General features: G+C 25.5%; 1 protein-coding gene across 1 annotated transcript; it reads left to right on the top strand.

Annotated features, from left to right (window-relative positions):
- Positions 1-3125: 3125 nt before the first annotated feature.
- Positions 3126-9698, top strand: LOC145844710 (small ribosomal subunit protein eS26-like). Its single transcript, XM_082952125.1, has 3 exons — positions 3126-3327; positions 6001-6123; positions 9507-9698. The coding sequence occupies exons 1-3, from the start codon at positions 3203-3205 to the stop codon at positions 9646-9648; spliced, it is 390 nt and encodes a 129-aa protein (XP_082808251.1). The 5' UTR covers positions 3126-3202; the 3' UTR covers positions 9649-9698.
- Positions 9699-12672: the final 2974 nt, after the last annotated feature.

Here is a 12672-nt window from a genome sequence, read left to right on the forward strand (position 1 = left end):
TAAAAATATAAAAAGATTAATTGAGAACTATTTCTGTCTTAAAATGATTTCCAAATATACTTGAATTGTTCAAGATTAAGCTTTAAAAAGCTAGGTTAAAAATTATAGGTTTACCATCATTTGTTTTGGTATGTATAATAATACCTTTTAACGTTAAATGAAACTTTGTTTGTTGATGGACATACACTTTTATAACTTATTAGTGTTTGAAAAGTACAAAATTTTTTCATAATATTTTTGATATTTAACTTATACCAACCATCGTTCATATATATGACAATGTTTGTTATTTACAAATGACATTAAATAATTTTTAAAGTTAATACTAATATTTTTTCAACTGAAAAGATCTTTTTCAAATGAGGTTGTATGTTTTTCTCTAGTAGTTGGAGTTTTTAGAAGTATAAGCATTTACATAGCTTTCAATATCTTTTGTATTATTTCAGATTTTATCATTCTTGTAGTTAGTTCGTTAATAAACTCAACAAAAAAAATATATTTATTTGTGATAAAGTCTTTACCAATTGAATTGTATCGAAAAATAATTAGTTTAAATAAATCCAAACTTATCAAGATGAATAAACTTGTAAATAAATTAGGTATCAAGTAACTTTACTAGTTTTGAAGGCTCTAAATTGTTATAAAAAACTAAACTAAAATCTAAAAATACTCCTAGTTAGACTAAATTTTTCAATCGTTCTACAGAGGAGTACTATTTTATACAGTATTTTGTAACTTTTTAAACTGTAATGTTTTACAAACTTTGTAAAGCAACGTTGCAATCAAGCATTTTTTAATAAATTTAAGAAGTTTTAAAACTAAATAATAGATAATGTTGTTTAAACTTTTGTAGCTAATTTATGATTTATAATCGCAAATTTTATGTTATGAAATAACTTTGATTAAAAATTATAACTTGTATACAAAAAAAAAATTTAATAATTGCTTTTAAAATATATTATACACAAAGATAAAGTCTTTTTGTTTACAAAGTATTTAATTAGGTTGAAAAAACAAGTAGAGAAGTAAATTTAAGTTTACCTTTTTAAACAAAACTTTCAAAAACAAAGGACAGTCTTTAACTGCAGTAACTAAAATTTTCTAAATTATATGACTTTTTTAAGTACGTTTATTTTTAAGAATAAACATGTTATATAATAAGTTTAAAATATGAAATATAATAAGTAGCTTTAAAGAAAAAAATCTTAAGAATTACAAGTAAGTATTAATTAAAAGTTTTTTTGATTCTTTTTAAATATAATAAGTTTTAAAATTACAGAATTAAATACAATTCTTTTAAACTTGCTCAGTATAGTTTGTTATCAAATAAATTTTAAGCAAGTTGCTATTGCTACAAAGTATAGTAACTGCAACCAAATAAATAGCTCATGTACTTTAAATTTTTTTTTTGTATTTTGGGTATTTCGAAATCGATACATTGTTTGTTTTTACTTACTTGAAAATGATACGTTTGTTTGAAAACAAATTCAGTTTTCAGAATCATTTTCAATAACTGCAAGCTATCAAAAAAAAGTAATGAAAGTATAAAACTTTTTCAATGTTGAAAAAGTGTATATCTATTTAAAAATTTTCTTAATTTATGTTTTACTACTACATAAGCTCCAGAAAAAACAAATAACTTGTTTTTGGTAGAGAAGCATAAATTAAGCTAAATATAAAATGTTACATATCAAAGTATACTTTCTATAACTAGGTGACATGAACTGCTGTTTAGATGTAAGCTGACAAACTATTTTTTTTTTCTAAATTAATATAGAGTAGAAAAATCCTAAAGCCAACCAATATTTTAGCTTATTTCAAACATCCTTAACAAAAAGTCAAAATTAGTTAATTATACACTAATTTTAGCTAACTACCGTATTATGTTAACTTTTTTTATTAATTTTTGCTTAAGTTGTATCATAAAACATCTTAAGGCTTATTAATTGTAAAACATTTTAAATTCTATACAGCTTTTAACATTTTATGTAAACTTAATGTTAATAAAAACTTTATATTTTTAACTAATTTATGTTTTTCGTTATGTATTGTTACTGAAGTATAATTTAAATAAAAAAAATTATAGCTACATAAACTTAATAGGGATTATAACTAAAGTTTTATTGTGTTGTTTCAGTTGTTGTTTTAAATATATTAAAATGTTAAATATTTTTTTTGGTATTGTAAACACTATTCTTATAACTTTATTTTCTATTTGAAGTTTAAGTTATTTGGGGTGCCATTCCGTGATCATTAATATTTTTTATTAGTAAGCTAATAATAAAAACTGTTATGGTTTTAAAATATTAGCGTCTACTTAAATATTATTAAGACTAAAAAAAGTTATTTGTTTATAAAATTGCTCTAAATCAATCGTGCACAACATAGAAAACTAAGTAAACAAATAGTATTCACTATTCAGAATTCGTTATTTCCTGAAGAGTGTCAATGTAAACTCTGGTCAATAGTACATTTTATGTAAAGTTAGTACAACTAGTTTACAAAAAAACTTTTAAATTTTTTGTTATGTTTTGTTAAAAATAGTATTTTTTTCAAATAAATAACGAAAGTATATTTTGTAATACGCAACTTTTTATATAAACAAGATTACTTGTACTAAGCAAAAACAGGGGTTAGTTTATTTAAACTAAATCAAACACTTTTCTTATTAACTAATTAATTGTTTTGTTTTTTTGCACCGTTGACATATTTTATGAAATTTAAAGTTCTGAACACTCAAAGAAATTTTTTTGACTTTAACTCGTACTTTAGTGAATTATCATGCTTGAGTAGTTTTGTGGCGATTGTATTATAGAAATCTATCGTCTACATATAGATAACATTAGGTGTAAAATAAATAAAAAACAAATAAAAAACTAGGACAAAAATCAGCATCATACACAAATCAGTTAAATAAAAAATAAACTTGATAGTTTTTAGAATAAAATATTTCAAAGATTTCACAACTTACATTTAACATGTTTGGTGAATCTTTGCAATAGCAAGTTTCAAATCTGATAGCTGCATTTTAGGCAGTTTTGAATATTGAAGACCAAACTAGAAAAAGCCATATTATCAATCTTACTTGTGAAAATATTATAGCTAGAGTTTTCTTCAACTTTTAGGTGAGTGAATAAAACTTACTTGTATTAGCAGCTTAGTTCATTTGAAAATTTTTATTTCATTATAGTAGACAGCCATCATGACCAAGAAAAGGAGGAATAATGGAAGAAACAAACAAGGACGTGGTCACGTCAACTTTGTAAGGTGCGAGACCTCAGGAGCTAGAGTCCCAAAGGACAAGGCAGTCAAGAAATACATCATCAGGTACTTTATTCAGATATGTTATTTGTAAATACTAAAAAAAACCTTAAGCTCTAAAAAGCTCTAAAAAGAACTAGAGATTATTTCTAAGTCTTTACTCTATATGGCCATTTGAAATTAATTTCAAGTTTTAAAATACTTTTATACAAAATCTCAACAAAAAATTGTTAAGTACTAATATAACCTTCTAAACTTTCATTATAAATTTTAAAGAAATGATAGATAAATGTTTTTTCACTATAGTAAACATTTACATGTCAGTTCATTTTGAAAACCACTATCCAATTTTATGATAAACAGTTTTTGTATAAATTTTGACTTTACCATAAAAAGTTCTAGAAACAAATATTTGATTTATCTTAGTAGTTAAGACTTAAGTTTGCAAAATATCATTTAAGTTGTTATTCCCATACATTTAAAAATAGAAATTAAAGTTATATTTAAGTACTATAGATTTACTTTATACTATTAGGAAAACAGGTTTTCCATATAGACAGATTGTGGCAATCTGATAATTTACTAATTAAAAGTCTTTAAACAAGAAATTTATTGGTATGTTATTTAATTTAGTAAAAAATAGCATTATGTTTATATTGTATGTATAATATTGCTCTGACTGTACATGTCTGTAAATTTAATTTAAAGCCTCGTCACTTGAAATAATGCAAATTTTATTTTGAATGTTTTGTTTTTCAATGGCTTAATTTCTATCAAGTATCAATTCTAATATTTTTAGATTGTTAATATCTTATTGAAGCCTATTGTAGGAAGTTTTTAAAATATATGTGGTTTATTAATGTATGACCCAACATAAAAAGTCATAAGTATTAAAATCATTAGTTGGCTTGTGACTTATAATTGTTTCCTGAGTTTAATCTTTTAGTGAGCAACATACTGTCAGTTAAAAAGTTTTTAAGACTCCACTATAAATTATCTAAGCAGCAATTTTTATCATGAATGAAAAATTTAAATGATTTCAAGTTTAATTTTGTTGAGTTAAATTAATTTTAAAGACTGTGAACAAAAGTATATTTATAAATCTTGAACATTTGTTTATGTAGTGGCTCATAAACTAGAACAATTAAAATTGTTATTGCATTATTGTTAGTTGATTTTTATTTAACAGCTCACCAACACATAGTAAAACAATGCTGATATATATAGCATTCAAAATATTACTACTGAAGGCTGGATAAGTTAAATTTTTTTTTCTATTTTACCAGATTGCCACAGTATGACCCAGGCTTAAAGTAAAAAAAAAGAAACTCAGGCTCCCCTATTACTTTAAAGGTCCGTTTATTAATATCTGATCTTTATTAATAAAGATTTGTTTTTAATAGATTATTTGCAATTATTTTGGAATCTACAGGTGTTATGTTAGTGAACAGCTTTTATACCAGTTTTTGTCCTGTTATTAAAGTATTTCAAATTTGTATGATATGTGCTGGCTATATGTTTCAATCTTGCAATATTTAATTTGTTTTCTAGGCTGTCAATGGGACCCATATGCACCATCAGGTTACGCTCAGGCTTGCTTGATGTAATCCATATTTTTTAATACAAAAATTGGCCAACCTGATTTTTTGACCTAAATTGCATAAGTTGCATTTCTAATCAAAATTGAAAATTGAAAAGTTAATCAATTCATTACAGTTATAACTATCTAAGTTAAATACCACACATAGTTTGCTAGATATAAGATGCAGAAAAATTTCTAATATTCTATATTTAAACTAGACTTACATGCCCTATTTATCAACCATTATTGTTGTTAATCACTGTCAAACTTCTATTGAAAATATGAAGCATTTTAATGCAGATACCAAATGAATTGTTGATTATCTTATTAATATTTTCTTAACACTAAATAAACATGGCCAACTTAACTTATAGGAGAATAATCTTTACTCTGACAATACAGACAGTTTAGAGATCTTAGCTTTTATTACATTTAATAGTTTGTAACAGAAATCATGTTAAATTTAATCTTAGTATCACATTTTATACTAACTATGCAGTAAATCTACTGGATCATATTTTAATCCTCAATGTTTAAAAATAATGAAATAACAAGATAGGAGTGGGAGATAATTTTAATAAATCTAAGCAACTAAGTTAATGAGGATTTACTCATTGACAAGAAAATGTTAAATATCTTTAAAAAAAAAATTTGTTTATGAAAAAGATACTTAAAACATATTTTTTCAAACCATATAAATTTTTTTAGGTTAAATTTAGATTTACAGGCCTATATAATTTCTATTAAGTCGTTTTGTATAAATTAATATTCCCTTCTTTTCACTTTCCCATTAAAAACATTAATTTCTTGATAGGCATTACAGAAGGAAAATCATCAATTACTTGAAACTTATATAAAGTTGTAGCCATTTTTGTTTTCTGTAATGCATGTTTGTTTTACTACATCAATACTTAAAAGAAATTAAGTTGAGATTTAAATCCCGTAAATTGATTTGAATTGAAATAAATTGTTATTTAATAAGCCTTTTTGTCTCATATAAAGGAGAATTGTTCTAACATTATTTGGTAATACTTAAAACTCAAATCTTTTCAGTTTAAATAAAGCTTATAAATAAATTAATTTTATCATATGCAATACAAAAATCTTATGTAATATATAACATATAAACATTTAAGTAAACGTAACACTGTTTTTAGGAACATGATTGATTCTGCTGGTATGAGAGATTTGTCTGAAGCTTGTGCCTTTGACCAGCCCTACGCTCTCCCCAAGATGTACTACAAAGTCTACTACAGTATCTCTGCCGCTATCCATTTAAGGTTTGCATAACAAAATGTTCGGTGTGGTTGAGTCTTGACTGATCTAAAATTAGTTAGATTAGTTTGAGAAAATTATCCTAATTTACATTTATAAAAATATACTGTGCTCAAAACATATTGTATTTTGAAATATATTTCACCATCCTGAAAATAGCTAATCAACAACCTGCATTTTTGTATAGTTTTTACTATATCTCCGTTAGTTTTAACGGTCTATTATCAATTGTGAATAAGAAAATGAATATTTTCTTTACTAAGATAATCAAACAATTTTTCATATCTATTGAAGTTAAGGCCATAGGGGGGGTAGGCCATGTTTTTTACAAGTTGATCTTATTTTGTAAAGTTTTTACTAAGCTTCAAGCTGCTTTTTACCGTTTTTAAAAATTCGAACTAGTTTTTGAGATATGACCGGCCAAAGTCGGGCTGCATAACAGGTTCCTTATGGGGAAGGAAAAACTAAAACGGCGAAAAAAGACTAATGCATTCAAAATCTATCTCCTCCTTCATTTTTAAGCAATCTTCTTCAAACTTTCACAGTCTATTCTTTATACAATAACAAAAAAACGTTATTTGTGACTTTAAAAAATTTCAAGTAAAAATACCTTTTTTAAAAAAAAAAAAATTTTTTTTTGATAAAAAATCACTTTTTTTTTTAATTTTTGTCATAAAATTTTTATTTTTTAAAACTATTAAAATTTACAAATAACGTTTTTTTCTCATAATTGAAGGAACATTTCCTGAAAATTTGAAGAAGATTGCTTGAAAAATGAAGGAGAAGATAGATTTTAAAGCCTGTTTTTAAAAACTCGAGCAAAACGGCTTTAAAGTTACCCTTTATATACCCTAGGCAACCCTTTATATAACCGGTCATTAAAAAAAAGTTACTTAATATTTTTAAAATCTAAAAAAAGCATCTGAAAGATTATGAAATTTACTATAATATAAGTCTATATGTTATTTTTGGTCAAAAAATGGCTTCTACCCCCCCCATGGCCTTAAAGCATGGTCTAGCTTCTTATAGAAAATGGTTTATAGAACATAGTTTACTTTTTTTTATTATTAATATTTTTATTAAGTCACACTTATATATTAAAATCTGGAATTGTAGATATATAAGTATATGTATTAACAAAAGGGTACTTAACTTTAATTCAGTTATAATGAGGATTGTATGTTCTAACCTTTTTTTTTTTATAGAATTTTATTTACAACAAACATTAAAAAATAAAAGCTACTAAGTGTTTTGAATGATTTAACTAAAATTGACTTAATAAGAAATACTTACAAGTTGCCTACAACTTTCTGTGGTCATAGAATGAGTAGTAGAACTCAAATTATTAAAGAAATTGAGAATTAAAATGTTAGACAATTTTTTTTTAGTTTTTTTGTTATAATAAAAACAAATGTTTAAGCACTGCTTTGGTTTATTACCGGTTTCAGTGGGCCTTGGCCGACCTTTTCAAATAATTTCAAAACAGTAAATAACATTTAGACATTGGCAGTAATGTGAATCTGAACTCATTGATGCGTAAAAAATAAATAAACATTAACTATTCAAATTTTAATGAAAAATGCATAATTAGGTGAACTAAATATTGGTATTAATTAATAAATAAAAATAAAAGAAATTAAAATAAAAATAAAAGAAATTATTACTGTTTTGAAATTATTTGAAAAGGTCGGCCAAGGCCCACTGAAACCGGTAATAAACCAAAGCAGTGCTTAAACATTTGTTTTTATTATATTTTATTTTATTATATTTAGCTCTTTACATTGTGTAAGTTGAGCACTTTTTTTGAAGTCAATTTCAATAATATAGTTTTTTTGTTATAAAATTTTTATTTTTTATTTTTTTTTAAATTCTGTTCCGACAGAATTTTCTAAATTTATCAAGTTTTATCAAGTTTTATTCAAAATTTGATGTAGTTATCTCAAAAAACGTAGGAGAAGATAGATTTTTAGTGAAATAGTCTTTTTTTGCCGTTTTAGTTTGCGCCTCCCATAAGGTTCCTATTGTTGCCTCTGACTTTGACCGGCTATATCTCAAAAATTATTTGAATTTTTTTTAATCTGTAAAAAGCATCTTGTAGCTTGGTAAAAACTACTTAAAATAAGATAAAAAACCAAAAAAGGGTGTTTACCCCCCTTATATCCTTAATCCAAGAAACAGGGTTGCCAAAAGTCTGAAATCCTGGAAAAATCCGGATTTTATGAAAAAAACCTGGATTTAAAAAAATCAAAAAAAAAGCCTGGAATTCAAAAAAATTTACATGTAGAATGGTTAAGTTTTGGTAAGATACCAAAAACTTAACTTGTTAAATTTTAATATTGTATCATTTAGAAATTTTTAACAATACTTGCGAAGTATTATTACAGTATCTTATGTTTACATACTATCTGTGACAACTTTTTAAAAAAACTTTGTTTATATAAACTAGAAATAGACAAAAAGACATGTTAATTCAAAAATATGGAGAAATCCTGGATTTTTTTCCAAAAACTTTTGGCACTACTGAAGAAAAGTATTAACAACTTCATTTAGAATAATTATGATAGTTGCTAACAGTTAATCACAACTATCTAATATAATTTAAAATTTTATACAATCCAAGTAGCTATCTAATACTAGTTTAATTTAGTCAATTTATTTAAAAAATCTATTATTTGAAATGCTTAGACTATATTTCATGACCAATTAATTAAATTAAGGTTTTTCTGACATTTTATTATTGATTTTGTTCGCACAAAATTTTTATTCAAACGTTTTTTGATGTTATTTAGTTATAAATTCATGAAATTATATTGTTGATATATCTAGTTATCAATTTACAGATTTTTTCAGAAACTTATATATATATATATATAGATATGTTTGAAAAAATTATGTAAATCATTTGAAAACAATATTTATTTAATTTTATATTGTATTTATAACCCTTCTCTTCACTTTCCCATTTAGAACATCAATTTCTAAATGGGCATTACGGAAGGAAAATTAATATAGTATTTCAGACCTACCTTAATTGCGGTTTGTATTTGTGACTGTAATAATGTGTTTGAATTACTACATTTCTATTAAATCTAAAAACTATAATTGACACAAATATATTAATAGTATTACCATTTCCTCTTACTAATTTTATAATTTTTTGCAGGGATTTGCTTGTAGTTTGCATTTCATTAAGTTTATGATACTATATATCGTTTAGATTATCGGCATTTAATTTAAAGTTTTTTAATTTAAAACCAACAGTTTAAAAGCAACATTGAAACAAATGTTAAACGTGGTGATAATTTGACAAGCCACAGTATTTCTTGATTCTGACCTCTTAGTAAAATTAACATTATGACGTATCTATAATAAATACATAATTTCGCAGGTTGGTGAAGAACAGGTCGCGCGTAGCCAGGAAGGACCGCACCCCACCACCAAGGTTCCGCCCCGGAGGAAACCAGCAGAAAAGGGAGCAGACCAACAAGGATAAGGACAACAGCGGTCCCCAGGTCACCAGGACCTCTTAATTGCTATTTGTTCATTAAAAATATGTCAATAAAATATTAGGAGATTGAAATATGATGTTGTTGTAAATCGCTTTATTATTTTAATGTCTTATTTAAAACTAGGAAAAAACAACTAGGATTAATAAAACATTTTGTGGGTTCTATGTTCTTGAAATAAATTTTACTATTTGAGTATAAATAATATATTAATTACTTGAAAAGAATAATAAGCTTTAATTCACATGTTTTGCTTAATCGCAAAAATTTTACCTTTTATAAGAAAGTTAAGAATTAGAAGAGTGTTAAAAAGCGGTTGAAGACCTTTTCTTAAAACAACAGTGGTAGTAAACTAAGTAAGTCTTATATTATGCCTTAAATTGAAATCCAGTTTTTTAAATAAGTAGTGTCCAAGTAGACGGTCTTTGGGTAAAATTCTAAAAAGTTAATGAAATGCACCAAGCCTACAAAGAACATCTTAAGTATTAATTTAGTATGGGTAACTATAAGTAAATAACATTTTGCTTAGAATTTTCTATTTGAAAATTTAGCTGTTTCTAAAATATGATTTAATAGATATTGTGCGTATCAATAATAACACATTTTAAAGTTTAAAAATTGTCGTTTGATATAAAACTAGCGTTATCAGGTTAATGTACTTAATGATTAACACAAGGTATAACAACTGGAACTCGTTTAATATTTCATCTAGTTTGTGATCACCAAGTTTGCATCTTAAAAAAAACTTCCATATAGAAGTAGTTTGTTAGGTCTTAAAAAGGTTACAACCTGAAGTTTGACAATTTAAGTAAAAAAACCGAAGTTATATTAATTTTTTTTTAGAAATTCAAACAATTGATACATGGTAAATAGAAAAAATTTCATTTGACACAAAAATCCACCAAACAGATAATTTTTTTATGTTATCAAAACATTTTTTATTCTAAAACACATTTAAAGTATCTTAACATCTTATGTATTTATATTATTTCACATATTTTTTTTTGCGAACTGAGCTTATTCTAAAAAAAAGTACTTTTAATAACCTGGAGAAATTGGCTTAAAGTCAGTGGCAACCATTTCTCAAGATTAAAATCTTAAATGGCGTTTCCAGTACAAGAAAGATTTATCTGAAAAAAATTACTATGATTCGTATAAGTTTAAAAAGGACGATGAAAACCTCTTACTATACAATTGTATATACACAAGACATTTAGTACACAATGGTCTGTAAGGTAAAATTATTGTATTAAATATAATATTTGTTTATGTTGGAAAACAAAACTATATAGGAAATAAAAGTTATGTTTGAGATGAAAAATTGAATGTTTTATTAATGGAATGACACATTAAGATGTGCCACAACTATTGAACTAACTGACTGGGAACACGAAAATTTAAAATTATTTTGTGGATTTAAAAAAAATGTATTAATTAGCCCTTCAACACCGATTATGATAAAAATTGGTAGTGGGTAATTGATTAACAATCACATAAAGAAATTAAAATAGTGCTTTAAAGTGGTTCAAAAGTATGAAGTTGTTAAGCAGAAAGCGTACAATATTAATATAAATCTTAAGGTAATCAATTTAAGTCCTTATATTATTTGCTAGCTAGAAATATCTCTGCGTAAGAATTACTCCATTGTAACATAATTTTAAGCGAAGATAGTTTAGAAGATTTTCCACAGGTTGCTAGAAAACACAAAATTTTGCTTATTAAGTTTCCTCGTTGTTGCAGAAAATAAAACTTAATTCATAGAACCGAAATAAAAATGCTGAGTTAAGAACCAGAATTTGTAGTGATATTCATTTGCAAAATTGATCCAGAGATAATAAGTTCTGCAGTACATGCGTGTAAAACAGTATTCGTAATAAAAATTGCATTTATCTGGTTTCAAACAAGATAAACAGAAAAACAAGCCAAAGCAGCTCAACTTGAAGAGATTTTCTTTATAAAAATTAAAAAAGTTTTAATTCCAAGCTACAACAATCCTTGTTAAAAGACAGAAACAATTTACCTCAAGTATATGGCAACTAACTAATTTTACTCAAATTTTGTAAATTAGATTTAGGAAGTCTAAGCAAAAAGAAAAAATTGGAATAATGATGTAATGTATTTAGAAGTATCTCTAACAGGTTAAGCTTTAATTAAGTTGTGGAAATTCTTAAGGTTTTCACAAAGCTTTGTTTTATTTGTTGTTTAAAGATTAAAAAAAAACAATTTTTATACCATACCAAGTGACTGCAAGTTGTAATATAGCAATAAAAAAATACCTCTGTTAGTCGAAATCGGCTTTGCGTATTGAGCACGAAAAAAAAAATTATGTAAAGAATAAGCAACAGTAAAATAAATTGAAACACAGTGATAAAAAAAAAAAAAAAGTTTATCGTGATTTTCATTCCTTTAACTGTTCCGATTTTTTGAACTGTTGCTTTTATTCTCTTTCAGTCGTTTGTATTCAGTAGATCTTTATTTTTCGTGGCCATTTGCAAACAACTTCCGATCATCAGTGCTGATATTTAATCTCAGCTCGTACACTTCTTTAAAATGTAGCTAGGAACGACCGCGGTTAAGTTTGCCAACGACCAGTTCGCTATATTATGGAGAGTTTGGAATTCGCTCTTCACCCATCCTTAGAACATGACCGAGCCTGCGTTGACTGAGGGTAAAATTGTGGTAAGACTAGTACGTCTCATTACTGCCTCGTTGGTGATCGTTCGTCTACTCCTACCCTTTAGGTATGACGGAAGTAATACAAATAGAAGTTATTGATTTTCTTGTCTTGCATGGTAGACGACGTCCAAATTTCGCTACTGTAAAGCAGAGTACTGCATACAACAACTTGAGTAACAGCTAATGTATTAAATGGTACTATTTCATATTTTGTTATTAGTAATAAAGCTGATTGTTCACAATTTTTATTGATAAAGTTTAACTGTAGTTGAAATTTAGCTTCCAAAGCAGTTCTGAATAACAGAATATAAAATCAATTGTAAAAAAGGTCAAGTTTATATACTTTAATGATGTATGGAAACGTTGGAGTAA

This window comes from Thalia democratica, chromosome 9, assembly GCF_965202585.1.
Source record: "Thalia democratica chromosome 9, ktThaDemo2.hap1.1, whole genome shotgun sequence".
In the NCBI taxonomy this organism is placed as follows: domain Eukaryota; kingdom Metazoa; phylum Chordata; class Thaliacea; order Salpida; family Salpidae; genus Thalia; species Thalia democratica.